General features: G+C 49.4%; 5 protein-coding genes across 8 annotated transcripts; 2 read left to right on the top strand and 3 right to left on the bottom strand.

Annotated features, from left to right (window-relative positions):
- LOC144710941 (Tetratricopeptide repeat (TPR)-like superfamily protein) lies at positions 1-5,741 on the top strand. The gene is made up of 2 exons (XM_078584791.1): positions 1-893; positions 2,176-5,741. The coding sequence occupies exons 1-2, from the start codon at positions 138-140 to the stop codon at positions 2,839-2,841; spliced, it is 1,422 nt and encodes a 473-aa protein (XP_078440917.1). The 5' UTR covers positions 1-137; the 3' UTR covers positions 2,842-5,741.
- Positions 5,742-12,950: 7,209 nt separating this feature from the next.
- On the bottom strand, positions 12,951-13,520 carry LOC144711404 (uncharacterized). The gene is made up of 2 exons (XM_078585388.1): positions 13,317-13,520; positions 12,951-13,163 (listed from the first exon to the last, which is right to left on the bottom strand). Exons 1-2 carry the CDS (start codon positions 13,518-13,520, stop codon positions 12,951-12,953), a joined length of 417 nt encoding a protein of 138 aa, XP_078441514.1.
- Positions 13,521-20,103: 6,583 nt separating this feature from the next.
- LOC144710962 (uncharacterized) lies at positions 20,104-22,959 on the top strand. 2 transcript variants are annotated; one of them, XM_078584826.1, is made up of 6 exons: positions 20,104-20,264; positions 21,137-21,224; positions 21,293-21,360; positions 21,426-21,491; positions 21,566-21,643; positions 22,606-22,959. In XM_078584826.1, the coding sequence occupies exons 1-6, from the start codon at positions 20,166-20,168 to the stop codon at positions 22,633-22,635; spliced, it is 429 nt and encodes a 142-aa protein (XP_078440952.1). In that variant the 5' UTR covers positions 20,104-20,165; the 3' UTR covers positions 22,636-22,959. The 2 variants fall into 2 exon arrangements, with proteins under 2 accessions (XP_078440952.1, XP_078440953.1); XM_078584827.1 differs by lacking the exon at positions 21,426-21,491.
- LOC144710963 (uncharacterized) lies at positions 22,490-23,565 on the bottom strand. The gene is made up of 2 exons (XM_078584828.1): positions 23,409-23,565; positions 22,490-22,792 (listed from the first exon to the last, which is right to left on the bottom strand). The coding sequence occupies exons 1-2, from the start codon at positions 23,519-23,521 to the stop codon at positions 22,657-22,659; spliced, it is 249 nt and encodes an 82-aa protein (XP_078440954.1). The 5' UTR covers positions 23,522-23,565; the 3' UTR covers positions 22,490-22,656.
- A 1,394-nt stretch (positions 23,566-24,959) lies between these two features.
- On the bottom strand, positions 24,960-27,206 carry CNX3 (cofactor of nitrate reductase and xanthine dehydrogenase 3). Of its 3 annotated transcripts, XR_013583444.1 has the most exons (4): positions 26,831-27,200; positions 26,668-26,724; positions 25,256-25,833; positions 24,960-25,162 (listed from the first exon to the last, which is right to left on the bottom strand). XR_013583444.1 is itself a non-coding variant. In XM_078584824.1 (3 exons), the coding sequence occupies exons 1-3, from the start codon at positions 26,924-26,926 to the stop codon at positions 25,315-25,317; spliced, it is 672 nt and encodes a 223-aa protein (XP_078440950.1). In that variant the 5' UTR covers positions 26,927-27,200; the 3' UTR covers positions 25,174-25,314. The 3 variants fall into 3 exon arrangements, 2 of the variants coding, with proteins under 2 accessions (XP_078440950.1, XP_078440951.1); XM_078584824.1 differs by lacking the exon at positions 24,960-25,162 and having other exon boundaries at positions 25,174-25,833; XM_078584825.1 differs by lacking the exons at positions 24,960-25,162; positions 26,668-26,724 and having other exon boundaries at positions 25,174-25,833; positions 26,831-27,206.
- Between the last annotated feature and the right edge of the window lie 777 nt (positions 27,207-27,983).

Genomic DNA, 27,983 nt, shown 5'->3' with positions numbered 1-27,983 from the left:
ACCGGTCGGGTTTCTTGGTTCCGGTTCGGTCCCGGTTCGGTCCGAGTCCGCGGTCCAAACATTTCTTCCCTCTCTCTCCCTCTCTTATAATCCCAACCCTCTTCTTCTCTCAGAGAGACTAGACAGAGACGAAGGGCATGGAGCTGGCGAGGAGAAGGGCGGCCATGATCGAGGCCTGGGCGAGCTCCCCTTCCCCCTCGGGCGGCCTCGCCATCCACGCCCTCCTCCTCAAAACCCTCCCCCATCTGCCCCCTTGCCTCTCCTCGAAGCTCCTCTCCCTCCACCTCCGCCAGCGCCGCCTCCCCTCCGCCCCCTCCCTCCTCCTCCTCCTCCCCCGCCCCGCCCCTCTCCCCGCCTTCAACGCCCTCCTCTCCGCCTTCGCCCGCCGCGGCCCCCTCCCCTCCGCCCTCCTCCTCCTCTCCTCCCTCCCCTCCCTCGCCCTCCGCCCCGACCCCTTCACCCTCTCCATCGCCCTCTCCCTCCCCGCCCTCCCCCCCCTCCTCCTCCACCCCATCGCCCTCAAGCTCCCCCCCGACCCCATCCTCGCCACCGCCCTCGTCCACGCCTACGCCCGCCGGGGGCTCCTCGCCCACGCCGCCCGCGCCCTCGCCCTCTGCGGCGGCTCCGCCGCCGCCGCCACGGCGCTTGTCTCCGCCTGCTTCCGCCGCGGGCTCGTCGCCGACGCCGAGGCGGTCTTCGCCGCCGCGCCGGGCAAGGACGCCGTCTCCTTCAACGCCATGATTGATGGCTACGCCGCCTCCCCGGCCACCGCCGCGCAGGCCGTGGCGGCGTTCATGGAGATGCAGCGAGCCGGGCTCGCCCCCACCGCCTCCACCTTCGCCAGCCTCGTCGACGCCTGCTCCGTGCTCTGCCGCCTCGAGCTCGGCCGCCAGGTCTGGTTGATTGCGCTGTCGCTTGTCGCCCCTTCAATTGTCATCAGTTTTCGTGATTGAATTCTATATGGGTCGATGTTGTTGGTGTTGATGTGAGGATTGAGGATGATCAAGGGTTGGATTAAACCGCTTGTCTTCGGAATTCGGCAATTAGATTGTCAAAATCAATGTGGGTCGATGTTGTTGGTGTTGGGCCGACGATTGAGGATGAGCCAGGGTTGGCTTGAATCGTTTGTCATCGGAATTTGGCAATTAGATTGTCAAATTTAGTGTGGGTCGATGTTGTTGGTGTTGGGGCGACGATTGAGGATGAGCCAGGGTTGGTTTAAACTGCTTGTCATCTGAATTTGGCAATTAGATTGTCAAATTTAATGTGGGTCGATGTTGTTGGTGTTGGGGCGACGATTCAGGATGAGCGAGGGTTGGTTTAAACTGCTTGTCATCTGAATTTGGCAATTAGATTGTCAAATTCAACCTCAAAGTCGTCCGTTTTTGTGTGAATTGCAGATGGGTCGATGTTGTTGGTGTTGGCGCGACGATTGAGGATGAGCAAGGGTTGGTTTAAACCGATTGTCATGGGAATTGGGCAATTAGATTGTCAAATTCAACCTCAAGGTCGTCCGTTTTCGTGTTGGAATTCCATATGGGTCTATGTTGTTGGTGTGGACGCGACGATTGAGGATGATCAAGGGTTGAATTAAACCGATTGTCATTGGAATTTGGCAATTAGATTGTCAAATTCAGTGTGGGTTGATGATGTTGCTGTTGAGGGACTGTTGAGGATGAGTAAGGATTGGTGTCAACCGCTTATCATCTGAATTTGTCAATGAGATCATCAAATTCCATGTGGGTTGATGATGTTGGTGTCGACAGAGGGTTGAGAACGAAGAAGGGTCGGCGTCAATGGCTTGTTGTTTGAATTAGGCAATGAGACTGTCAAATTCAACATGGGTTGATGAGGTTGCTGTTGGCACGACGGTTGAGGATGACAAAGGGTTGGCGTAGATCGCTTGTCATCTGAATTCTTCGAGGAGATCATCAAATTCCGTGTGCGTCAATGATGTTGTTGTTAACGTGATAGTTGAGGATGACGAAGAGTAGGCGTCAACAGCTTGTCATCTGAATTAGTAAAACCTAACGTGGGTTGACGATGTTAACGTAGAAGTGACGGTTGAGGATGAGGAAGGGTTGGCGTCAACCACTTGTCATCTGAATTCGTCAATGAGATCGTCAAATTCAGTGTTGGTTCAATGACGTTGACACGTTGGTTGATGTGTGCTAGGTGCATGGGCGGCTGGTAAAGACTGCGGCGTCAAAGGACGTGAGGGCAGGGACAGCAGCTCTGGACATGTATGCCAAGTGCGGCCGGACGGAGGAGGCGAGGAGGGTGTTCGAGGAGATGGTGGGGAGGCGGAATGTGGTCACGTGGTCAGCCATGGTCGACGGCTACGGGAAGAACGGCGAGGCCGAAGCGGCGTTGACCTTGTTCAGGGAGATGGAAGAGGAAGCTGATGTGGCGCCAAATGGCGTCACGTTCTTGGCTGTCCTCTCTGCCTGCGGGCATGGAGGGATGATCGACCAAGGGAAGGAGATTTTGAAGAGGATGGAAAGGCCTGGGATGGAGCACTATGCTTGCGTAGTAGACATGATTGGACGGTCGGGGAGGCTCCGTGAGGCGTTTGAGTTCATTGGACAGATGCCGTGCAGGGCGGGGGATGATGTGTGGGCAGCACTGCTGGGGGCATGCAGGCTGCATGGCGAGGTGGAGTTGGCTGATGTGGCTGCAAAGGAATTGTTGGCAAGGAGTGGGAAGGCAAGGCCAGGAGCTTATATGGCGCTGTCAAATGCCTTTGCCGAGGCAGGGAGATGGCGGAGCGTGTGCGAGGTCAGGGAGATGATGAAGGCCAGGGGTGTGGCAAAGATCACAGGCAACAGCTGCAGCGTCTGATTTGGGAATATGTCGCTGAGTACACCATGAAATGCAGATCTGAATTTGGCAATGATGAAAGAATGATAGAGGCATGGTGAAGAGTTCTGAGAACAGGTGGATATATTCAGAGTTGGAGGAAGATCTTGCAGCAGGTTTGGGGGACCAGCGAGATGGAATTTGGAAAAAATATTGATCTGAATTTATCAGTTGATCGCGATGGGGAGCATGTGGAAGAACTCCCGAATCATCTGGATCTTATTGGAGTTGGAACAAGATCTTGTTGCAGGTGTGTTAGGTAAGCGAGAGAAGTTCAGATAAACGCTGTTCTGAATTTGCCGAAGATGATGGACTAGATTGTGGCAAAAAACAATAGGGACAGCTGAACAGGTGTGAGGGATTAACGAGAAGAAACTTGAACAAACACTGATCTGAATTTACCAATGATGATGGCCCGGAGCATGGCGGAGAACACCGGGAACTGCTGGGTTTTATTGGAGTTGGAACAAAATGTCACAGCAGGTTTGACAGAGGCGCTATAAATTTCGGAAAAACACTGATTTGAATTCGGCAATGATGAATGAATACAAGAGTCGTATTGGACTAATGCAAGAGTAGTACTGTTTTGCTATATTGTTGGAGTTGGAGCAAGATCTTGTTTCTGGTTTGAATGATTAACGAGAGAAGAAACAAGGAAAAGGAGATTCTCCTCAAGCACAGTCCTTCAGGGATGGATGTTTGCCACAAGCCAATGTCTGGCATGCCAAGTTGCTCTTGTCAATGACATCCACAGTCTTTGATGCATCTCATGCCAAAATGTGAAGACCGAGTGAGTTCTAAAGCTTATCACATGATTGGTGAGCATGTTTGCCATTTGATTCCCCTCACGATAGTCAATGCGTAAAGGTTTGATGGATTATCAAGATAGATTGGTCAAACATTGATCTGAATTTCCTGATGATAATAACCAGTGGCGTAATAAAGAACAGTGGCAGCAGCTGCATAATATCTTATCAGAGATGTAGGGCACATGCTACGGATTCCCGCAGGCTGGATCAGAGCACGGAACTGCAGCAGATTTTGACGGATTAGGGAAATGTAATTCAAAGAAATGCAGATCTAGGGGCAACAACTTATCATCTACTTCTCCATAGCCTCTGAAATGCAGCAGATTGAAGAGGACAGTGTTGATCGCACAAGAGGGTGACTGTGAAGACGGTGACAATGGTGGCCGTGAGGTGGCAACGATGAGGGCATTGACAGCGATGGGTGGTGATGGTGACGGCGGTGGGGACAGCAGTGATGAGGAGGAAAGCAAGCCAAAGATAACGGATCAAGAAGAACGTGGCGGCAGTCGTGGGTTGGGTGATGGCCTATAAAGTGGCCAGGGGATCGGTGATGGCGCAATGGTGGACGGCAAGTGCCATACATGCTACAGACCAGCAGCAATGGGAGGAAGTGGGGTGACAGGCTTGCTGCAGGAGAGTGGCGTGTTTGTAGAAATGGCTGCCTTGGCGCGGTCGAAGCAGCGACAGGTGGTGACTACATGCTGCATTTTATAGCATGTAGTACGACAGCGTATGCGCAACTCCAAGGTGAAAGTTTATCTATTCAAAATACACCAAGTGTTACATCAAGGGAGGGGCCTTTTGTAGCATCTCCCATGACACTTTTAAAGGGAATTAAAAAAGGGAAATATTCAAAAAATAAAATAAATTGTATGTTATGCTCAGTTCCATTCCCATCAATACTCCAACAATAATGGTCGGTTTGTAAACTGATCTGAGATTAGGGAACAGCCTGTCACCAACGAGATGCTCCGGACATGACAGGCCAGATGATGATTTGTGATATATAATGTCATGTTTCCCATCCAGTCACACATCCCTGGGTTTTAAGAAATTCCATTGCAGTTGTGTTGCAGTGATGGGCCTTCATGTCCCTCTTTGTCCTGTCACCAGATGGCATCCTCGTCACATGGGATATCAGGTCATATGCTTGATATGGAAAATGTCATCCATCACATCATTTGTCGGGGTAAAAGAGACATGAAGGATGGTGTTTTAAAAGGTTGTGACTAAACGAATGACGTGACAAAAAAATTGTGATGAGTGACGTGATGATGATTGAGAGTCTCGCATGGGCGACCTGATGGGATTTCATGATGGAGAAAGAGATAGAGAGGTACAGAGAGAGAGAGAGAAGAGGGAGAAAGAAAGAGATACCGAGAAAGAGAAGAGGGAGAAAGAAAGAGAGACCAAGAAAGAGAAGAGGGAGAGACATAGAGAGCAATAAAGAGAAGAGGGAGAGAGAGAGAGAGTTACCAAGCGAGGGGGTGAGACCGAGAAAGAGAGGAGGGAGAGAGAGATATGCCAAGAGAGAGGTAGAGTCCGAGAGAGACAGAGAGAGAAAGAGAGACTGAGAAAGAGATACTAAGAGAGAGGGAGAGACAGAGACCAAGAAAGAGAACAGAGAGAGACCGACAGAGACAGAAAAAAAGAGAGATCACAAAAGAGAAGAGGGAGAGAGAGAGAAGAAGAGAGGATGAGAAAAAGAAATAGGAAGGGAGAGAGATACCAATAGATAGGGAGAGTCCGAGAGAGACAGAGGGAAAGAGAGACCGAGAAAGAGCAGAGGGGGAGACAGAGATACCAAGAGAGAGAGAGAGATTGGTGGCGTGGACGCCCATGCATTGACATCAGACGCGCTGCCAAAGTCAATCGAAGTCAACGTCTCTACCACGGACACGCAACAACCGTCATCAGACGAAGTCAACACTCCGGCATCACGCACATCTCCATGCACGCACGTGCCTTCACGCATCATGACACGTCGCCAACGGCAGATCCACAATTGCCACTTGGCGTGACACGTCGCACGCCCCTCGTCTTTAATTTCTCATTGTTAAGTCGTGTTTTCTCTTTCCTCCAAGGCCTATATGTATAGGCCATTGTTTCAAGAAACAGTTAGGTAGTCATTATTCAGGAATTGAGTTTGTTTAACTCTTCTTGGAGGACTGCCCTACCTCCCCTATCTCATCTCCGCTCCAACCGCCGTCGTCGCCGCCCCGCCATCGTCGTCGTCGCCGTCCACCCTCCCATTTGTCTCTCCCCTCCCTTCATTCTCTCCCTCTCACTCTCACTCTCTCTCTCTCTCGCCCCCCTGGGTTACCCTAGGGCAGCCCAAGGCTGCCGCCCTAGGCTGCCCCAGGCTACTGCCCAAGGCAGCCCAAGGCCGCCGCCCCAGGCCGCCCCACGCTGCCGCCCAAGGCAGCCCAAGGCCGCCGCCCTAGGCTGCCGCCCAGAGCGCCCCGGGCTGCCAGCCAGCGCCACGCACGCTTGTGCCACCGACACCGATCATCGTCGACGCCGTCCGAAGCTTCAAGCCGTGCGTGCACTGCGCGCTCCGGGTGCGCTAGGCGCCCTCCACGCTCTCCGCGCGCGCGTCGGCGCACCCTACGCGTGCTTCGCGCGCACGGGTATTCGCCTACGCCTGACTCTGCGACAACGACATCAACCCACTACCAGGGTCGATCAATGCCCGGAACGCCCAGACTCTTCCTCGTCCAGTGGGCCACTCAACGCCGGGATTCACCCAGTTTTGCCACGCTTAGAATTCCCTGCAGCCTCTTCATGCACTACGGTGCCGAGGTACACCTGAAATCTTTGGTATCATCGTGTTCTTCATCCAGTATTCCTAGAGAAGTCTCCACCGCCACAGATTTGATCTGATTTGGATTTTCCTACAATTCTATTTCGAGAGTTTCTTCCATGTCGCGAATTTGGATATTGAATTTAGTGCTTCGGCATCGTCGCGGTGGGTGAAGACAGTACTCCCGCCCTCGACGAAGATCGGAGCTGCACCACCAGTATTTCATCAATTTTAAACTCCGAATTCGACTGCGTGGATTTCTGTAATCTGTTTATCCCTCTCTATCCAATCCATCCATTTCTGTGATCTTCCATCCGTCTTGTCATTTCTCCATTTCCCTAGTCATCCATTTCCTAGTCGTCCTACATTAGGGATAGATATAATGACCAAGAAAGAGAAGAGGGAGAGAGAGAGATACCAAGAGAGAGGGAGAAACCAAGAGAGAAACTGATGGAGGACCATCTCGAGGACGACGCCACGATGACGAAGAACCATCTCGAGGATGACGCGACGGGATGTCGTCAGCCACGCCGAGCAGCTCGCGCCGACGCTCGCCACCCGGGGTTTAAGTACCGCAGAAGAACTTTTATCTTTTTACTTATGCTCATTTTCATGTGTGTTTGTATTTTTGGATTCGTGGACTGGGCCAATGTTGTTGGGCCCCGTCCTCGTCATTTTTACTTTTTATATTTGTATTTTGAATTTGTAAGGGAGGCCGAACCACGTCTCGCGACGGTTCATCCTCTCCCACGTTCACTTGGCACCCATCCTCACTGTATAAGGGGATGGCATGCCCAAGGAACACCTTGGAGTCATTGTTGAAAAGTTTATTCACAATTCGTCTCCCCTATCGAGAGAGTAGTGTAGGGGTTTGGCTAGCCCCACACCACGTTGAGATCACTCCGTGGGTAGAGCCCACGCCTCCCGTCGAGATCACTCCGAGGGAGATGTGTTAAAGCGCGCCGCCGAGATCACTCCGGTGCGAGGAAAGAGTTTCAAGAAGCCGCCATCAAGAATCGAAAGAGGCCTTCGCCGAGATTACTCCGGGGTCTTGGGAGATTCAAGAAGAGTCGCCGACACGCCATCAACCGGGGAAATCTGCTCCGTCGAGGGAGCACACCCCAGATCCGTCAAGAACTTCTCTTTCTTGGAGGGTTCTTGGTTGTTACAGTTCAAGAAAGCCATTTCTTGGTACCTTTTTTCCACCCTTCCACCATTCCTGATCCATACCCCCCCTTCTCTTCGTTCTTGATCCACCCCCCCCCCGTCTTGAACCCCCTCCCCCCTTTCTTGATTTTCCTCTTCCTCCTTTCCCCATCGCTTTCTTGATTCCCAACCGCCTCGTCTTGCCTTTCTTGACGCTCTCTTTCCCCCTCGCTTCTTGATTCCCAACCGCCCCGCCTTGCCTTTCTTGATCGCCCACCCTCCTTTCCCCATCGTTTCTTGATTCCCAACCGCCTCCTCTTGCCTTTCTTGATCGCCCACCCCCCTTTCCCCATCGTTTCTTGATTCCCAACCGCCTCGTCTTGCCTTTCTTGATCGCCTACCCTCCTTTCTCCCATCGTTTCTTGATTCCCAACCGCCTCGTCTTGCCTTTCTTGATCGCCCACCCTCCTTTCCCCATCGTTTCTTGATTCCCAACCGCATCCTCTTGTCTTTCTTGATCGCCCACTTTCTTTCCCCTTGATTTCTTGATTTCTTGATCTCACCATATCTCCTTGTTTCCCCTTCGTTCTCCCCTTCGCCCTCATCTTTCTTGATTTCTTGATTCCCACCCTCTACGCCATAACCGATTACTTGGTTTTCTGCCCCACCCCCACGACTATTCTCACGATACTTGGTTCGCTGTCTTGCCCGCCCACACGACTACGCCGTGCGCCAGCCAAGCGCGCGCCTTGTGCGCCCTCTGCTCCGACTTTTGTTGCACGCCACCCGTGGACTCAGCTCTCTGCTGGTAGTTACGACCGCACCGTCCGCACCCGGTTTTGTCCTCGTCAACGACACTCGTCCGCACGACCCGACACTAAGCATCCGCTCGACGACTTGGACGACTTGGACGCCTTGGACTAAGCGATACAAAGGTCAGTCTCGTCTCCCCTCTATAAACTCCAGTATTATTATCTTCGACAGTCTCGTCTTCCCCTATCGCGTCCGCTACCGTGATATTCTCGAACATCATTGGATAGGACTAGCCACCTTGTCGAGCATAGGGATTCTTGTGGTAGACGGACTGTCATCCGACTTGGACGCCGAACGCTCTAGGGCTGTTAGATGCCCCTCACTTAGTAGACGTCTAGTAGGTCCAGCGGGTCATTGGGAGTTTGATCTTAGGTTCACTCGTCTCTCATTGATCGGTACGGCCGACGTCGCTATCCGTCAAGTCCTTATCTGCTCATTCGTATTTTCTCATCATTCGGCTTACATCCCATACATTCGCATCATAACCCTGTGACGTGAAACGCGCCGATCGATCCCGGCCGTCGTCGTTTCACATCAGAAACATTAGTAAGAAAAATATTGTTTATGTCCTTTCGTCCCTTGTTACGGGAAGGTGTCCAAAAACATGAGGATGGGACGTGGGGGGCCATGACTTGTGATGAAATTGTAATTGGTTTTGTCAAATCCCAGGGATGTGTAACGGCAGGAGAGACGTGACAAACTAGATGTCACACTTTGTCCATCATCGACTGTCATCTGTCCCGTCATATCCAAGCTATCCTGTCCTGGACGTACTAGTGAGAAAAAGAGGAGAGAAATAGAAGTGAGAGGGAGAGAGAGAGAGGAGCGATATAGAGAGAAGAGCGATAGAATGTAATAGGGAGAGCGAGGAGCACGTGATAGAGAGAGAAGAGAGAGAGAACATTCTTCTTTAAAAAAAAAAATTGCACACAACCACACATTCGCACCGCATAGGCATGTGTGCCATGTCTGGTGAGATTATTCTGGTAGTTGCACGACGTGTGGCGTGAAAGTTGGAAGTCCTTACCTATTCGATATCTGTCCTGATATCCATTGTACACATGACTGTCGATATCCATCCGATATACGAAATCCAATATCAGACACTGTCCTGATTTTTTCTGGATATCGGATATCAGATGTCTGATACTGGATATCGGACAGATATCGGACGGCCATTCCCTAGTTAGAACTAGGGAACGATACGTCCGGGACGTGACGCCCCCGTGATGCAGGACCACGTCCGAGACGGAGTCCTGCCATCATCGAGGGTTCGTACTCGGTGCCGGGAGGACGGTACACGACGAATGCCGGGGTTTGTCGGGCACGGAATCCTACGGGGACGAGCTAGAATGACGATGCTTGGGTAGGGGTATAGCACGTGCAGCTGCCGACGAGCAACGGGTAGCCGATGAGCGGGGTCGACGGGGTCGCCCGGAGACGGGAGGGGACCTTCTGACCCTCGTCCAGACGGACGAGGTTGCTAGGTTGCCAAATGGGAATTTCCCGCCGGTGGTTGCCCGCACTCGACGGGCGAACCGACTCGTACAAGAACCGGGAGAGACGCTCAAATAAACGTTCGTTTTCCACTCGCTTGTCTCGCTCACCTATGTCTAACCCGAGCTCGGAGGAGGCCGTCGAAAATGCACTGTAAGAAATAATTGGCGGAGGCGGGGAGGCGTACCTAGGCGTTGTGCGAGAGAGACGTTGGCTCGCTGGAAGTTCTCCTGGGCGTAGGACTGACTCGGGGTGGAGCGAAGGAGGCGACCAGTCAGGGACGCGACGACTCTGTTTGGCAGGCAATCGGTGCAGGCGGGCAGTAGGGATTCCGGAGGACGGCCCTGAGCTGATCCAAGTGTAGGGCTCCGGTCGCACAATAGTCGGACTGAGCCGTCTGGGGGAAGAGGTGCTCGGCAATTCTGCAGGCGCGGGCCGGGCGAGGGTGCGCGAGGAAGAGCGGTTGAGGAAGGGCTCGACCACTGCAGCAGCCAGCCCGCGCACAGGTTTGTGAGTTCAATCAGAAAGCAGCGTCGATCGGGTACAAGTTGACCAAGCGAGGGGAAAACGCCTGGGAAGAACCGTCGTCGTGGCAGGGAGGCGGGTCTACCGGCGGGACGTGGGAACAAAATCACCAGCACCTGCCGAGAGCAGATTCTGGCCTCTTAGGGGAAGGCGGATCACGGGGGCTAGAGGGCAGTCGCGGAGGATGTGTACACCAGGGGTGCAACCAGCGGTGCCTCAAAGACTACCAGGGGGCTTCCGGGTGAGGGAAGGAGGCACGAGAAGGTCGCGCAATGTGGGACGAAGCTCTGTCAGCAGGAGAATCCCGACAGAAAGGTCGGATGCTCCTCAACGGCACGGGCGCACGCCAGGGGCGCAGAGACTCGCCGCGAGACGCTGGGGCGCGCGAACGCGCGCGCGTGCGAGGCCCCGCGCGCGGTGCAGGTGGCGCGGGCGGCGCGTGGAAACGCTGAGTCGGGGAGGATCGTGGCTTCTTCTTCGGTTCTTCTTGCCTGCCCGCGGTTCCTCCTCAGCTTCCTGGTGCTCCTGCTCCGTCTTCTTCACCCAGACTCAACCCTAGCGCTTCTTCAAGAACGAGCATGCAGAATCTTCAAAACCCAATGAGGGGAGTTTTCATTTCAAAAAAAACAACATCTAACTGTTTTTAGGGCAACTCTCTTCCCTTATATAGGGGGGAAGAGGGTTGGCCCATTAAGCACAAACCAAAAGATTAAAATGAAGAAATCTAAAGCAGATAAGCCTAGGACTTCTAAGAGACGAAAACGACTCGGGAAACCCAGGGGCGATAACGGGGGGGGGGGGGGAGATCCTTATAGGATGAACCTCCCTCCCTTACACTAGACTGTGATAAGTCGGGGAAAACGATGAACGGTGAAAACTACGACAAAACGACGAGTAAACAAAAGACATAAAGATCCAAAACGGTGTCCATTACCCAGAATACTTGAATCCGGGTGTACGTACTGACGCCCGGGCTTGCCGGGCGGGCTGAACGCGGGCGGTCGGAGCTGTCGGTGGTGGCGGTGTCGTCTCCGAAGATGAGTTTGGTGCAGGAGCAGGAGCCGTTGGCGGCGACGGTGACGATTCTGCTGGCGTGTCCGGCGCCGCGTCATCAATCCTCCCGGGGTCGGAAGAACTCGACTCCGACGAGTTAGGTGCGTCGTAGGGCAGCGGCTGGAGTAGATCCGGTCAAAGACGGCGAAGCTCCTCCTCTGAAATCCATGTGTCGTCTGCGCTGGTGCGTCCAAGCCATCGTACCAAGAACCTCCTCGCGACCTCGTTCCCTGCATAGTAAATTATCTCCTGTAGTACACTGTTGATTGCCTCGTGCAAATCAGGTGAAACAAACGGGGTGGTCGCGGCAAGCTCACTCACACTGAATGGGTCTAGAGAGGCCGGGGTGTGGGGGTGAGAAGGGGTTCGGTACGGAGCCAGATCCGCCACATTGAACGTAGAGCTTATTCCCCACGAAGGAGGAATCTCGACGACATAGGCATTTTCGCCCACCCTTCGGAGGATCGAGAACGGGCCGGCACTACAGGCATGTAGCTTCGTAGCCGTCCCGGGAGAGTATCTATCCGGTCTAAGCCTGACCATCACTAGGTCTCCCACATCAAAGACTGGGGGTCGGCGGTGCAAGTCGGCAGACTGCTTGTACAATGCATTTTGGCTCGTGATCCTATCATGAATATGCTGATGCAATGCGGAAATATGCTGGGCGAATGCAATGTCGTTCTCGGATACTCTAACATGGGGGTCCATAGGTGCTAAGTCTAGTGGGCGACGAGGGACCTGGCCATAGACGATCTCGAACGGGCTCAACCCGGTGGTACGGTTCACCGATGAGTTGTAGGCGAACTCGGCGCGAGGGATGATCAAATCCCATGTCGCGAGGTGTTCGCACACTAAAGAACGGAGTAGGTTGCCCAAGCTACGATTGACGACCTCCGTCTGACCGTCGGTCTGCAGATGGTAGGCAATCGAGAACTTGAGCCGTGTACCGAGGAGACTCCACAAGGTCTTCCAGAAGTAGCTCGTGAAGCGGACGTCTCGATCGGACACGATCGAAGATGGTAATCCATGGAGGCGCACAATTTCTCGGAAGAATAATTGTGCGACCTTTGTGGCATCGGACGTCTTCGCGCAGGGCACGAAGTGCGCCATCTTCGAGAACCTGTCAACGACGACCATGACTGAGTCGTGTCGTCGTGCGGTCCAGGGAAGTCCTAGAACAAAATACATGCTAACGTCATCCCACGGACGCTTGGGCGTCGGTAGCGGGGTGTACAACCCAGCGCTCTTCTTGACCTGCTTGGCCAAGGCGCATACGCGGCACTGGGCAACGATGTTGCCGACGTCGCGTTTCAGCACGGCCAGTAGAACTGGTACTCTACAGAGGATATGGTCTTGTCGCGTCCAAATTGTCCGCTAAGACCACCGGCATGACATTCCCATGTGAGGAAGTCGCGCAGTGACATGCGGGGCACGCAGAGCCTGTTCTAGTAGAATAGGTAATCGTCCGTGATGGCGTAGTCCTGGTACTCGCGGGACGGTCCCTGTCGAACTCGTGCGATGATCGGCCCGAAGTCGGGGCAGCTGTCGTATCCCTCCCTGATGGTCTCGAAGCCAAGGACCTTCACCATCATGATGTTGAGCACGTGTGTTCGTCGGCTAAGTGCATCAGCGACGACGTTGTCCTTGCCCTTCTTGTGCTTGATGACAAAGGAATAGTCTTGTAAGTATTCGATCCATTGCGCGTGTCGGTCGCTCAACTTCTGCTGGGAATGTAGGTACTTGAGTGCCTCGTGATCCGAGAATAACACGAACTCCTTCGAGAGGAGGTAGTATTGCCAGTGTCATAGTGCCTGAACGACGGCGTAGAACTCCTTGTCATACGTCGAATAGCGTAATCTCGCGTCGTTCAGTTTTTCGCTGAAGAACTCAACGGGGTGACCCTCCTGGCTGAGGACACCACTGATCCCGACGCCCGAGGCGTCGCAGGTAACCTCGAACACCTTCCCGAAGTCCGGTAGGCGGAGGACAGTCGCCTGTGTCATCAAGAGCTTCATGTGCTAGAAAGCTCGCTCGACGGCGGGGGTCCATGTGAACGGCTCCACCTTGAGGCAGTCAGTGATAGAAGCCGTGACAGAGCTGAAGTTCTGCACGAAACGCCGGTAGAAGGTGGCGAGGACGATAAAACTTCGGACGTCGTGAAGGCTGGCCGGTGATGGCCATGATGTGATGGCCCGGACCTTGTCCGGGTTCGCGGCAATGCCCAGGGCGGATACGATGAACCCGAGGAAGCCTACTTCCGATGTAAGGAAGCTACACTTCTTCGGGTGCGCGTATAACTGCTCACGCGGGAGGACGGTGCAGACCTGCCGAAGATGGTTGAGGTGTTCCTCCCTCGACTGGCTGTATATGAGTATGTCGTCGAAGTAGAGGACGATGAACCTCCCGATAAAGGTGCGCAGTACCTCATTCATGAGGCGCTGGAAGGTACTCGGCGCGTTGGAGAGGCTGAAGGGCATGACTCTCCACTCGTATAATCCGTCCTTTATCTTGAAGGCGGTCTTCCATTCGTCTCTGGGAGGAATCCGTACCTGGTGGTAGCCACTGCGTAGATCTATCTTCGAGAAGATAGTGGCTCCGGCCATCATGTCGAAGAGGTCCTGGACGCGCGGGATGGGGAAACGGTATCGTACCGTTATCTTGTTTATGGCGCGACTGTAGCAACACATGCTCCACGTACCGTCCTTCTTCGGAGCTAATAGTACTGGTACGGCGCATGGGCTGAGGCTCTCTTGGATGTGGCCCTTCGCGAGTAACTCGCGGACCTGTCGTAGCAGCTCCTCGTACCTCTGCGGCTCCATGCGACAATGTAGTAAGTTCGGCAGCGAGGCGCCGGGCACGAGGTCGATCGCGTGCTGGATGCTACGCATAGGTGGTAGCTCGCTGGGTAGCTCCTCGGGGAACACGTCTCCAAACTCTGCTAAGATGGCCTCGACCTCTGGGGCTCGGGGCTCTATAGGTGAATCAGCAGAGACATCGAGGGTGATGGCGAGGCAAAGGGGCGTGTCGTCGCCCTCGCAATCCAAATCTCGGGTGAACAAGAATAAGCCCTATGGGTTTGGTCGGGGCCGGCTTGTTCGCCGGTTTCGCCGTATACGGGTGCCAAGTGACCCGTCGTCCCTGTTAGAGGAACGAACACGTGTTCGTCCTTCCGGCTAGAGTGACATCGTGGTCATATAGCCAGGGACGGCCCAAGATGATGCTTCCCATCTTCATGGGAAGCACGTCACATAGGACGTTCTCATCGTAGGCGCTCACCTTCAATGGGACGTGGCACTGGCTCTTCACCGAGAACGATGAAGCGTCGATCCACGACACGTCGTAGGGAGTCGGGTGGGGTATCGGGGTCAACTAGAGGCGGAGAATCATGGCATCAGATATGGCATTGATGCAACTGCCGCTGTCGACGATCAATTTACATATCTTGTCGTTGATCTTGACATAGGTGTAAAAGATCGAGGCGCGGAGCGAAGCGTCCGCCATAGGGTCTGGCCGGGGCATCACGGGGGCGGTCCGAGCAAGGGGCGCGACTCGTGGGGGAGGTCGCGTCCTGCTAGCACTGGACTGGTCAACGGCTATGCTGGCTAGCGATCGGTACGTAACTCGTGGCGCCGGTGTCGGGGAAGTGCGAAGAACCATGATCTGGATGTAACCGATCTGTCCATCGGGTTCATCGTACTCGATGGCAAACTCCTCGTCTATGTGATAGTGGTCATCCAAAGTCTCGTCCACGTCCTCCGTGTAGCCGGGATCAGCGTCCCCCATGTCGATGAGCAGCGCTGACGATGGGCACTGACTAGCCCTATGCCCCTTTCCATGGCACTTGAAGCACGTGAGGTGTGCCTGACTGATGGTGATGCTCCGGGTCGGAGTATCGGTCGTGACGACCCGAGTAGGTGGGTTGGAACCCACGGAAGTGGCGGGGGCGGTCCCTTGCCCCCCGGCAATCGGTGTGGCCCGTATGATTGTAGGCGTAGTAGTCCGCGTAGGGATGGGTCGGACCGGTGTGGCTCGGGGCGCGGTGGTCGCGCTGGGAGGAGTCGCCTCATCATTCGGAGGTTCCATGTGCTCGACTAGGTGGTACGCCTCATCCACCTTGGCTGGGTTTCACTTGAGAACCTCGTTGCGCTGGGCTGTCCGCAGCCCGTGGGCGAACAGTCCGATGATGACTCGCGGGTCCTCCACGAATCGGCACCGCATACGGCACTCCTCAAATGCCTTGATATATTCCGTCACAGAGAGTCGACCTTGCTTAAGGTCGAGCCACGTGAGGAACAATGACATCTGATACTAACGAGGTACATATTTGCTCCGTAGCTTCTGTGCCATGTCGCCCCAGGATGTGATGGGTCGTCCTCGTCGTTCGGCGGCGACGCGTTCGTTCTCCCAAAATATCTTGGCCTGTCCGCCAAGTCTCGTCTCTGTGTACTCTACACATAGATCGTCATCCATGCGGTACCACCGAAAGTCGGAGTTCATATTCGACTCCCAGTCGATGAACTCCTTGGGTTTCCGTGAACCCTCGAAGACGGTGATGTCAGCACGCATGCTCCTTTGGATGCGAGCGCGGTGATCCTCCCATCGTTGCTCCTCGTCATCCTCCTCTGGACGCGGGTCGACGCGTCGTCGAGGTGGGGTCAGCTCGCGGGCACGGCCGTCTGATAAGCCGAAAAATCACGTAAAATTATGTGGTCGTTGCGCTTTTTAGACTTATGCAATAAATTTATAATTCCCTTAATTACTAAATAAGAATATAGAGCAAGCAAGGGGTCGATCCGCAAGGAGGCAACAATTCAGAATTTTCAAACAATTTTTATGAATCAAGTCAAGTAATTTTGAATTTTGCAATATTTAATTCAATTAATATTAAATAATATTCTTAAAATAATCAAAATTAAGTAAAACTTAATTTTGATTTCGGTCAGATAATTCCAGATAAGAAATTATTATTATTTTAAGCTCATAAAAATATAAATTATTAATTTCCCAATTTAATAAAATTTATAATAATTTTCAGAATTAAAATTAGGAAATTAATAATCAAGAAAGTGATTTTTGAATTTGAGTTCAAAATGGATGAATTTTTGGTTCAAATTTTATTTTTGGGTTTTTTATATATTAAATTAAATTCCTAAACAATAAAAACCGAAATCTAGAGAGAGAAACAAATCAAATTAACCTAGAGAGAGAAAGTGAAGAAATTGGGGAAAGCCCCAATTTCGACCCTAAATTAAAAATGTAATGAAGCATAAATGTCCTAAAATGATTAAGAATTAATTATCAAAAGTCAGATCTCGAATCCAAATCAAAAAGAAGTGCTGATGCATTCAAAACATGAATCTAGGGCATGTACATTTCGCCCATGCCAAGGCGTTTTCGAATCGTTCTAGAAGATGATCAAATACAATTCAGAAACTTACAAATTTGATAAAGAGATCCAGATCTGACGACTTCCAGAATGCCTCCTGTGTCCTTCCTGGCCAATTGCTTGGGAGAGCCTCCAAAAGTGAATTTCCTTTTTTCTGACCTCTATTTAAAGATCCAACCGTCCAGATTGTAGAGGAGGAAAAGACGAACCTGCCCTCAAAATTTCAGCCCAATCAGAGTTGTAGATCTCAAGATATCGCAGTTTTAGTGAGATCAAATGTGGGCCGTTGGATCTCTTTTATTTTCTCTAAAAAATCAGAATTTCCTATTGGCTGGGCTTGATTTTCTCGCTTTCCGTGTTTCGGGACACGTGCACCCTCGTTGTCCGCGTCGGCCGCACTTTTTCGCTGCTTTTTAAGAAAACAGAAAAGGACAAAATAGTGCTTTTTTTTCGCTTGGTTAGAAGAGAGAGAGAGAAAAAGAAAAAAAAATCATTGTTTTAAATAAACGCCAATGATCGGCATCGATTTCCGCTTTTCTCTCTCTTTTAATCACTCTATTTGACTTTTCCTATCTCTCTCCTCTCTTCTCTCCTTTCTTATTTAATTAATATATCCCTTCATTCGCCCGAATTTCGGGCGAATGACGTGGATATTCATTTTAAATGCATTTAAAATGCAAAATAAATAATCAATATATTATTTAATTAAATAAAAATCATTTCTTGCCTAAATAATGGTCAGAAAAATTCAGAAAAATTCATAAAAATATGGGAAAAATTCAGAAAAATCAGGAGATGATTTACTGACCTTAAACCAAGCAAATAAAATCATGTAAAAATATTTCTTCACTGAAACAATGTCAAATTCCATGTAAAAAATGATAAAAAATATGAAATAATAGAAAAACGACATGTTAACTGATTTCAATGTATTTTATCATGATAACATGCAAATATGACCATTAAAACACATAAATAGAATGTATAATTCAGTAATTAAGTATATTAATTTGCATGTTATCACTGTCCCGAGGGCGGGGACTACCGTCGCGAGGGGCGCGTACCTCAGGCATAGCGCATGGTGGGTGACGTGGGACATGGTCGTCCCGCTCGTTTCAGCGGTGTGGTGGCCGATAGAGGTTGCCACGGCGGGCAGGTAGGTCTGCTACCTGTGGGCGATCGTGAGGCCGGACGGGTTCGTCTCGGCGCGCCGGATGGTCGGCGTCCAGGTCGCGATCGCGGCGGCGGATGTAGTAGTCCGCTCGGGCCGGACGGTTGGCCAAGTACTCGCGGGCGTAGTTGTCCCGCAGAGGGGGTCTATCCCTGGCGTGAGCGTCATACGGGTCGCGCCACGGGTCTCGGTCTAGACGACCGAGGTGGGGGACGTCATCGTAACGTCCGTCGTAGGCCTCATATGAGTCTTCAATGTCGTCGTAGGGGCTCCTCCGTTGTGGCGCGTATCGGTCGACCCATGCCGGGTCGTGTCGTGGTCTTCGTGCGGGAAATGCTGGTCCTGGTCCGCGTATGGGGGATCGGGGGCGCTCGAGCATCCGCTCCATGCGCTCCATCCGGGGGGCCATGGCGCGAAAGTACGCCCGGTCGTCGTTCTGCGGGTCCTCCTGAAGAGGAAACTGGCGGTGTACTCCTCGTCCGCGGGCGTCGGTGCTCCAGGGTGCATCCTCGTCTTCAGGTGACTTCCCATGCGGGCGACGGCGTATGGCCGTCTCTTCGTCGTAATCACTAGGGGGAGACTCGCCACGAGGGGGTGGTGAGCCGCGCGGGGAAATCCGTAATCCACGAGATGTGATAGTGGGGTCTCGGGGTCCGTACGACTCGGGGATACCCGTAAAGGCGGGTGTCGTCCGCGCGGCCTCGATAGGCGGCGGTATCGGGCCGGCTATCGGTGACGGGGGACGATGCTCCGAGAGGGCAATAGCGAACCCTCTCTCGTCAGGCGATGGTTCGGACCGTCGCGGGGAGGTAGAACCTCCGTGTTGAGCTCTCCGGCTTGATCGCGTCTCTATGGCCATACCTTGGGAATCCTAGATGCGTTCGAAAACAATGAGATGCGATGCATGCAAATGTAGCTAGTGGTGCGGAATGCGGCGTCGGAGGCGCGCTGTGAGCAACCACAATCTGGCTCTGATACCAAGTTGATGCAGGATCACGTCCGAGACGGAGTCCTGCTGTCACCGAGGGTTCGTACTCGGTGACGGCAGGACTCCGTCTCGGACGTGGTCCTGCATCACCCCGACATGACGGGACGGATGGCGATCCGTGACGAACAGTGACGTGACAAAAGTTTCATCACGTCACCGTCCCATCACACGTCCAAGAATTTAAAGAATCCATTCACGTTCGCGTCACCGTCATGGTTTGCGGCGTCCCCGTCAAGTCCCCGTCACCAGATAGCATCATCGTCACGTGTGACAGGGAAAAAACCATGCGGAGGAGAGAGAATTGGAGGGGCATATCTCCAATTCTCTTTGGACGGCATCCTTTTTTGCCCGCAAATTAATGCATGAACTTTTCTGCAAAATGCCAAGAAATCGAGTTAGCGACACCACGTGGTAAAATCTCAGCCATCGAAAAGCATAAATCTAACGACTTTAAGCTTTTTTGCTCATTTTTAAAAATCCGTCACGACCGTCATCCATGACAGACGTCCCGTCACGTCACTTGTCCGAGCCCCCCCATCACCGTCACGTCACCGTCACACCCAGTTCATTGTCCATCACACCCAGTTCGTCATCCGTCACCGTCACCATCACGGGCCCCTAATTTTGTCACCGTCATCATCACATCATCGTTCACGTTGCCATCACTGTGACGCGTGATGTGATAGATGACGGCTGCCGTTCCCTAGTTAGAACCACCAACATCGCATCAGTCACACGAAAGGACCTTCTTAGTTTGGGCATCCTTAGTTGTTATTCTAGATGATTCTAGAAGAATTAAAACGAAGCATTTTTTAAAAAAGCGCCAATAAAAATTCAGCTGCTGACGGGGACAGGAAAAAAGCGTCCTACTGTGGGCCCGACGGGGAACTTTCGGGATACCTTATCCAGATTTCATGTCGGCCGAATCGCCGCCGTCCATTTTTAGATAAACGGTCTATAACGGCCGCGGAGTAGGGCCCACCGCGGTCAACGGGATGTAACGATGACCGCCTCCGAACGAAGGTACTCCTTCTGGATTCTTCTTCTTCTTCTTCTTCTCTCTCTCTCTCTCTCTCTCTCTCTCTCTCTCTTTCTCTCTCTTCAGGTGTGGATCTATGGCGGGAAGAGGGGAGGAGGATCTTTACGGCGTGCTAGGGTTGAACAAGGAGTGTTCATCGGCGGATCTCAAAAATGCGTACAAGAAGCTCGCATTGGTGAGTTCTACGCAGATTTTCTTTTTCCTGTTTCTCTGTGATTTTTGCTCCGGAAATGCAAGAAGAAGATCGAATGTCTTTGATGCCTGATCCGGATTTGGTGGAAGAAGATTGAATGTCTGGAATGATGAATTTCGGTGATTCCTGATCCGGAATTGGAGGAAGAAGCTGGAATGTACTTCTCCTATGCCTGATCCCGATTTGGTGGAAGAGGATGGCATGTCTGGAATAATGTGCTTCTGAGATTCTTGATTCGGAATTGGAGGAAGAAGATGGAGTGTCTGGAATGATGATCTTCTGTGATTCTTGATTCGAATCAAGAGTTGTGATCATGGCAAAAATTCTAAACACGGAGGAGACAGATTGCACGCCTGAGTAGGCTATTTATCTAGATTATTTTGGAGAAAGACTATTGCATGTTTGCAATGATGAACTTCGGTGATTCCTGATCGGGATCGAGAGTCATCATTCTGACAAAAATTCTAAAATTGAAGGAGATCGATTGCACGCCGGAGTGGGCTTTCTGATTTGCGTTGGAGAAAGAAGATTGAATGTCTGCAATGATGAACTTAGGTGATTCCTGATCGGGACCGAGAGTCATCACTCTGGCAAAAATTCTAAAAACGGAAGAGACCGATTGCACAACGAAGTAGGATTTCTGGATTGCATCGGAGAAAGAAGTTCGAATGTCTGCAATGATGAACTTAGGTGATTATTGGTTGGGATCGAGAGTGATCACTCTGGCACAAATTCTAAAAACGGAAGAGACCGATTGCACAACGAAGTAGGATGTCTGGATTGCATCGGAGAAAGAAGATCGAATGATGAAAACTTCCATGATTTCTCCTTATCCTGGTTTCTCTTCTGTGCAGAGGTGGCATCCAGATCGGTGCTCGGGAGACGATCGCTCCGCGCAGGAGGCGACATCCAAGTTCCAATCGATCCAAAAAGCCTACTCCGGTGTGCAATCTGCCTCCTCCGTTTTAAGAATTTTCTCTAGAATGATGACTCTCGATCCGGACGAACAGTCCTCTCCGACGCGAGCAAGCGATCTCTCTACGACATCGGATGGTTTCTCGAAGACGACAACGCCGAGGTGCGTAACAATCGTTCATCTTCCTCACCCTCGATCTTCAAATTCCGAAATAATTTCGGCGACAGACGGATCAACAAATGGGGGAATTCCTCGGAGAAATGGCTACCATGATGAACCAAACCTCCCCCGCGGTAACGATCGATCTCCGCCGACCCTTCATCTTCTTCATCGAGACCAACGAAGATCAAACGGAATTTCATCGCAGGAAAGAGGCGAGTCATTCGAAGATCTACAGCGCCTGTTCTTCGACATGTTTCAGACGGATTACTTTCAGCCAGCCGGAGTGAGAATTCTTCACCCTTCACTCTTCACTGTCCAGTCTTCTCTTCGATTCTAATGAAAAAACTGCGAGAATTCTTCACCCTTCAATCTTCCCTGTTTAGTCTTCTCTTCGATTCTTATGAAAAACTGTCAAAATTCTTCACTCTTCACTGTTTAGTCTTCTCTTCGATTCTAATGAAAAAACTGCGAGAATTCTTCATTCTTCACTCTTCACTGATTAGTCTTCTCTTCGATTCTAATGAAAAACCTGTGAGAATTCTTCACTCTTCACTCTTCACTGGTTAGTCTTCTCTTCAAGTCGAATGAAAAAACTGAGAATTCTTCACTCTTCACTCTTCACTGTTTAGTCATCTCTTCGATTCTAATGAAAAAACTGCGAGAATTCTTCACTCTTCACTCGTCACTGATTAGTCTTCTCTTCGATTCTAATGAAAAAACTGTGAGAATTCTTCACTCTTCACTCGTCACTGATTAGTCTTCTCTTCGATTCTAATGAAAAAACTGTGAGAATTCTTCACTCTTGACTCTTCACTGTTTAGTTTTCTCTTCGATTCTAATGAAAAAACTGCAAGAATTCTTCATTCTTCACTCGTCACTGATTAGTCTTCTCTTCGATTCTAATGAAAAACCTGTGAGAATTCTTCACTCTTCACTGTTTAGTCTTCTCTTCGATTCTAATGAAAAAACTGCGAGAATTCTTCACCCTTCACGCTTCACTGTTTAGTCTTCTCTTCGACTCTAATGAAAAAACTGCGAGAATTCTTCACTCTTCACTCTTCAAGGATTAGTCTTCTCTTCGATTGTAATGAAAAAACTGCGATAATTCTCAACTCTTCACTCTTGACTCTTCACTGTTTAGTCTTCTCTTCGATTCAAATAAAAAACTGCGAGATTTCTTCACTCTTCACTCCACTGTTTAGTCTTCCCTTCGATTTTAATGAAGGAATGGTGAGAATTCTGCAGTGGGATGACGGGAATTCGTCATCCAAATGAACGGAGGACGGTCTCTCGCGTTCAGTCTTCCTTCAAGCGTCTGAGCAGCTTGGCGGCCCACCGGCGGAGGCGGCGCTTCAGCGTGAATCCGACGAGCGCGCCGGCGAAGAAGCTGAAAGCGCAGAGCTTCGAGCACGTTCCCAGCGTTACCATTCTCCTGCACTCATCTCAGCGGTCAGATTTCCATTCTCAGATTTCAATTCTCGATAATAATCGCATTTATTTATCTATCCAGATTATCATGATTATTGAACCTGTTTAACCCATGATCGAGATTATCATGATTATCAACCCGTTTAACCCATGATCGAGATTATCATGATTTATGAACCTGTTTAACCCATGTTAGGGATTATCATGATTTATGAACCCGTTTAACCCAAGACCGAGATTATCATGATTTATGAACCCGTTAAACCCAAGATCGAGATTGTCATGACTTATGAACCCGTTTAACCCAAGATCGAGTAAATCATGATTATCGACCCGTTGAACCCAAGATCGAGATTATCATGATTTATGAACCCGTTTAACCCAAGATCGAGATTATCATAATTGATCAACACGTTCAGCCGAAGATCGAGATTATCATGATTATCAACCCGTTTAAACCAAGATCAAGATTATCATGATTATCAACCCGTTCAACCCAAGACCGAGATTATCATGATTATCAACCCGTTTAACCGAAGATAGAGATTTTCACGATTGATCAACACGTTCAGCCGAAGATCGAGATTTACTTTTAGGTAAGAGAAGAACAGAGAGATTACCGTGGAGGTGCGCGAATCAGAATCTGGGATCTCTCGGCGGCGGCGGCGGAGATTCCGCCGCCGTCGCCGTCTTGAGCGAGAGCGCGGAGCCCCGCCGCGAAGCCACCTCCCATGCCGGCGGTTAGTAATGGGGAGAAGGGTTTCTTTCCAGAAATTTATACGCGTAAGATTTAAAGGTGATTTTTTCCATTTTTTTCGGAAAATTATTGATATTTCTACATTTTGGTTCGTTTTTCTCCAAAAATGACTGGATAATATAAAAAAAGCGTGATCAACTAATCTACTTATTTTCCATTTTATGGGAAGTTGTTGATATCACTAACGTTTGGTTGCTTCCAGAGATTTATACGCGTAAGATTTAAAGGTGGTTTTTTCCATTTGTTTTGGAAAGTTATTGATATTTGTAGATTTTGGTTCGTTTTTCTCCGAAAATGACTGGATAAGATAAAAAAAAAAGTGTGATCATCTTATCTACTTATTTCCCATTTTATGGAAAGTTGTAGTTATATTTAATGTTTGTTTCTTTCCAGAGATATATCCGCGAGTAAGATGAAAGGTGATTTTTCCAGAGAAACTTATTGATACTTTTACATTTTGGTTCGTTTTTCTCCAAGAATGACTGGATGTAGAGTAAGATAAAATGTAAATTAAGTAGAGCACGTAACCTTTTTTCCCCTTTTTTTGGAAAATTCATTTTTCTCCAAAGAGTACCGGAGATTAAAGTAAGCGTAATGACCATATTATTTCTTGTTCCTTGGAAAATCATAAATGTTTCCTGACTTTTGATTCATTTTTTTACAAGAGAGCAGGATAACAACATAAATTAAAGTGACCAACACCTTATTTCTTTTTTAGGAAAAAAATGGTACATATCTTCAAAGTCTGCTTCATTTTTCATTGAAAATAACTCAATAACAAAAAAACTGCGTGACCAATTTTGTATTCAACTAATTTTTCTAAACATCTCTAATGTTTGATTTATATGCCCAAAAGGAACTGGATTAAAAAATAAGCCCTTATTTAATTTTTTCCAGTGTCTTTATTAGTCTTTGGCCCTCAGATTGAATATCCGATATGGGACAACCAATATCTGATACCCGGATGAAATTAGGGTGGTTTCAGATACCAGATACCAGATAACAGTTATCAAATATCAGATAGATTTCAAAATATCCATCTTATAATAATTATCTCCAGGATATCGTAGTGCTCCGCACATGGCAGATGCCAGTATTAGATATCGAGTCTGATATCCTGATACCAGATTAAAAAATGAGCACCTAATGTCCCTCACGGAAAAAAAGAAAAATAAAAAAGAGTGTAAATTGTAAAAAAGCACTGTACCTACGTGAAAGAAAGTAGTTCGGAAGATACTTACTGGGCCCAGCTGTTAGTGCCAATTGACTCATTTTGGGCCTGCCAGACTTTATACTAACTATTAATTGAATGTTGCTGAAATTATTTAACATATATAATCAGTGATTAAACATCCTATACATAACTCCCTATAGCGTAATTATGCAGTCATGTCTCCCAGTAAAACACAATAAATTATTTAAAATATATGTAGGATTGCGAAAAGACTAAATATCTAACAACGATGTCAGGCATTGTCATCTAACCCTTGAGACTAAGACTTATCCCAAATATCAGGGCAATAAAAGGTATCAGATATCGGTACTGTAGCAACCAATACCTGACCATTGGCAAAGACAATTATCAGATAGCCCATTTCCGATATCCATATCATCATCCTATATCAGAATTGGGACGGGTGAACATTAGTATTGATTCATTTTGATTAATCATAAAGTGGCACAATACCTAAGAATTAGCTTGAGAAGCACCTTATTTCCCATGCTTAGGGAAATTATATAATCTCCCAAAAACTGTGATTAACACGAGATTAGCGAGACCAGCGTCCGCTCTTCCCCCCTTCCTTGCTCTCGAGGCGCAGATCAGTGATCTGGATGGCCTTGGAGGCGGCCTTGCACATATCGTACACAGTCAGTGCCGCCACTGCCGCCGCCGTCATGGCCTCCATCTCCACGCCGGTTCTCCCCTCCGCCACCGCTGCCGCCGCCACCCGCACGCTGAAGTCCTCCTCACAGAGACCCAAGTCAACGTCCACGTGGCTCAAGCTGATGACGTGGCACAACGGTATCAGACTTGCTGTCTGCTTTGCGCCGCCAATTCCCGCCACCTTTGCCACCGTCAACACGTCACCTTTCGCCACCTTGTTCGCCGCCACCAGCTCGAACGCCTCCCGTCCAAGCAGCACCTTACACGTGGCACTCGCCCTCCTCCTCGTCTCCTCCTTCCCCGACACGTCCACCATCTCTGCCTCTCCCCCCTCTCCCACGTGGTTCAACTTCGGTGGTGCCGGTGGCGGCGCCGCCATGTCTCCGAATACTGATGTCATCTCCTGGGAACGGGCAGTACACAAGGTCAACTTCTCTCTCTATACCTATGTTATCTATCTATCTACCTATGTATCTATCGATATATCTATCTATCTATTTATTTTGAAGAAAATCTGTCTACCTAACTCTCTCTCTATATATATATCTACATATCTATTTATCTATCTGTTCATCTCCACCTCTCTCCCCCAACCCACATGGCTCAACTTTGGCGGCTCCGCCACCGGTGCCACCGCGTCTCTGAAGACTGACGTCATCTCCTGGAAACGGATTATACACAAGGTCACCTTCTCTCTCTCTAGCTATGTATCTATCTACCTACCTATCTCACTCTATCAATCTATCTATCTCTCTATCTATCCATCTATACATCTATCTATCTCTCTATCTATCCATCTATACATCTATCTATCTCTCTCTATCTATTTTTCTATCTCTCTCTCTCTCTCTATCTATTTATCTATATATCCATCTATCTATCGCTATCTATGTATCTATCTATCCATCTATACATCTATCAATCTCTCTCTATCTATGTATCTATCTATCTATCCATCCATACATCTATATATCTATCAATCTCTCTCTATCTATGTATCTATCAATCCATCTATACATCTGTATATCTATCAATTTCTCTCTATCCATGTATCTGTCGATCTCTATCTATGTATCTATCTATCTCTATCAATGTATCTATCTATCTATCTCTATCTATTTATCTATCTCTCTCTATCTATTTATCTATCTCTCTATCCATTTACATATCTATCTCTCTCTATCTATTTATCTATATATCCATCTCCGCCTCTCCCCCCCTTCCCCAGGTAGCTCACCTTCGGCGGCGTCGGCCCCGCTGCCGCCGTCGTGTCTCCGAAGACTGACTTCATCTCCTGGGAATGGCAATACACAATGTCACCTTCTCGCTCGCTATCTATCTATCCATCTATCTATCTATTTATCTATCTATCTCTCTAGAATTTCGCGAGTGGGTCTAACCTGATTGAGCTCAGAAATCTGGGAATCGTAGCCATTGCAGAAGCTCCGGGAAAATCTTGCCAAATGGGTCTTCCACCTCCCTCCCCTTAGAAGCATCTCTGCAAAAAAGTAAGAAGAAGAAGCAGGGGCGTAAATAAATCCCTAACACGGAGAAGAGAAGATCTCATCCGTCCATCTCAGCCGTTGAAAACTGCGAGGTGGGTCTCAGAATTAGAATAAGGGAGTAGTCAAATGGAAGGGGAGAAAAGATCTCAGCCGTCCACGGCGGAAGAAGGCGGAGACAAAGGCGGCGCCGCCACCGGAAATGGGTCCTTGCAAGCACTGATCTCATTCTCTGAGAGTAACTTACCAAACATCCATGGGGGGGAAACAGAGTAAATAATACTTTCTTAGAGTATGGTTGATACAATCCCATAGGGAAATGTGGCTAGAAGATATTTAATAGAGAATATAATACTTATTATTCACTGATGCGGACAGAACTGTTATTTGGTCCGTAGATGAAAAAATATCCCGTTTGCAACTTATCAAACACTCATAAGATGGAAACAGAGCCAATAATACTTGTTGGACTATGGCTGTTACACTCCCATAGGGTAATGTGGCTAGAAGATAGTTATTAGAGCGAATAATACTTATTAGAGTTCACTGACGCGGACAGGACTGTTATTTGGTCCGTAGATGAAAAAATATCCCGTTTGCAACTTATCAAACATTCATAAGATGGAAACAGAGCAAATAATACTTGTTGGGCTATGGTTGATACACCCCCATAGGGTAATGTGGCTAGAAGATAGTTATTAGAGCGAATAATACTTATTAGAGTTCATTGACGCGGACAGGACTGTAATGTGGTCCATAGATGAAAAAATCATCCCGTCTGCAACTTATCAAACATTCATAGGATGGAAACAGAGCAAATAATACTTGTTGGGCTATGGTTGATACACTCCCATAGGGTAATGTGGCTAGAAGATAGCTATAGAGCAAATAATACTTATTAGAGTTTACTAATGCGGACATGACTGTTATTGGGTCCATAGATGAAAAAATTGTCCTGTCATCAAGTTAGGATGAATTATGTCATGTAGAATCGTTCGCGGGCCTCCAGATGGGATGATTTTTTTGTCCATGGACGAAACAACGGTCTTTC

Source organism: Wolffia australiana, chromosome 13 (assembly GCF_029677425.1).
Source record: "Wolffia australiana isolate 7733 chromosome 13, ASM2967742v1".
Lineage (NCBI taxonomy): Eukaryota > Viridiplantae > Streptophyta > Magnoliopsida > Alismatales > Araceae > Wolffia > Wolffia australiana.
The sequence above is the reverse complement of the archived record's forward strand: the minus strand, read 5'-3'. Positions and strand labels throughout refer to the sequence as shown.

Excerpts from the sequence above, each read along its gene's own strand:
- CNX3 (XM_078584824.1), bottom strand. The coding sequence starts at position 26,926 with ATGCTTCTAAGGGGAGGGAGGTGGAAGACCCATTTGGCAAGATTTTCC. Across the intron at positions 26,725-26,830 it reads AGATTTCTGAGCTCAATCAG|GAGATGAAGTCAGTCTTCGG; the intron begins GTTAGACCCACT and ends TGCCATTCCCAG. Across the intron at positions 25,834-26,667 it reads CGGGGCCGACGCCGCCGAAG|GAGATGACATCAGTATTCGG; the intron begins GTGAGCTACCTG and ends GCCCGTTCCCAG.
- LOC144710941 (XM_078584791.1), top strand. The coding sequence starts at position 138 with ATGGAGCTGGCGAGGAGAAGGGCGGCCATGATCGAGGCCTGGGCGAGC. Across the intron at positions 894-2,175 it reads GCCTCGAGCTCGGCCGCCAG|GTGCATGGGCGGCTGGTAAA; the intron begins GTCTGGTTGATT and ends GATGTGTGCTAG.
- LOC144711404 (XM_078585388.1), bottom strand. The coding sequence starts at position 13,520 with ATGAAGCTCTTGATGACACAGGCGACTGTCCTCCGCCTACCGGACTTC. Across the intron at positions 13,164-13,316 it reads AGTTCTACGCCGTCGTTCAG|CACAAGAAGGGCAAGGACAA; the intron begins GCACTATGACAC and ends TTTGTCATCAAG.
- LOC144710962 (XM_078584826.1), top strand. The coding sequence starts at position 20,166 with ATGGCGGGAAGAGGGGAGGAGGATCTTTACGGCGTGCTAGGGTTGAAC. Across the intron at positions 20,265-21,136 it reads CGTACAAGAAGCTCGCATTG|AGGTGGCATCCAGATCGGTG; the intron begins GTGAGTTCTACG and ends TCTTCTGTGCAG. Across the intron at positions 21,225-21,292 it reads GATCCAAAAAGCCTACTCCG|TCCTCTCCGACGCGAGCAAG; the intron begins GTGTGCAATCTG and ends CCGGACGAACAG.
- LOC144710963 (XM_078584828.1), bottom strand. The coding sequence starts at position 23,521 with ATGGGAGGTGGCTTCGCGGCGGGGCTCCGCGCTCTCGCTCAAGACGGC. Across the intron at positions 22,793-23,408 it reads CTGATTCGCGCACCTCCACG|GAGAATGGTAACGCTGGGAA; the intron begins GTAATCTCTCTG and ends AGATGAGTGCAG.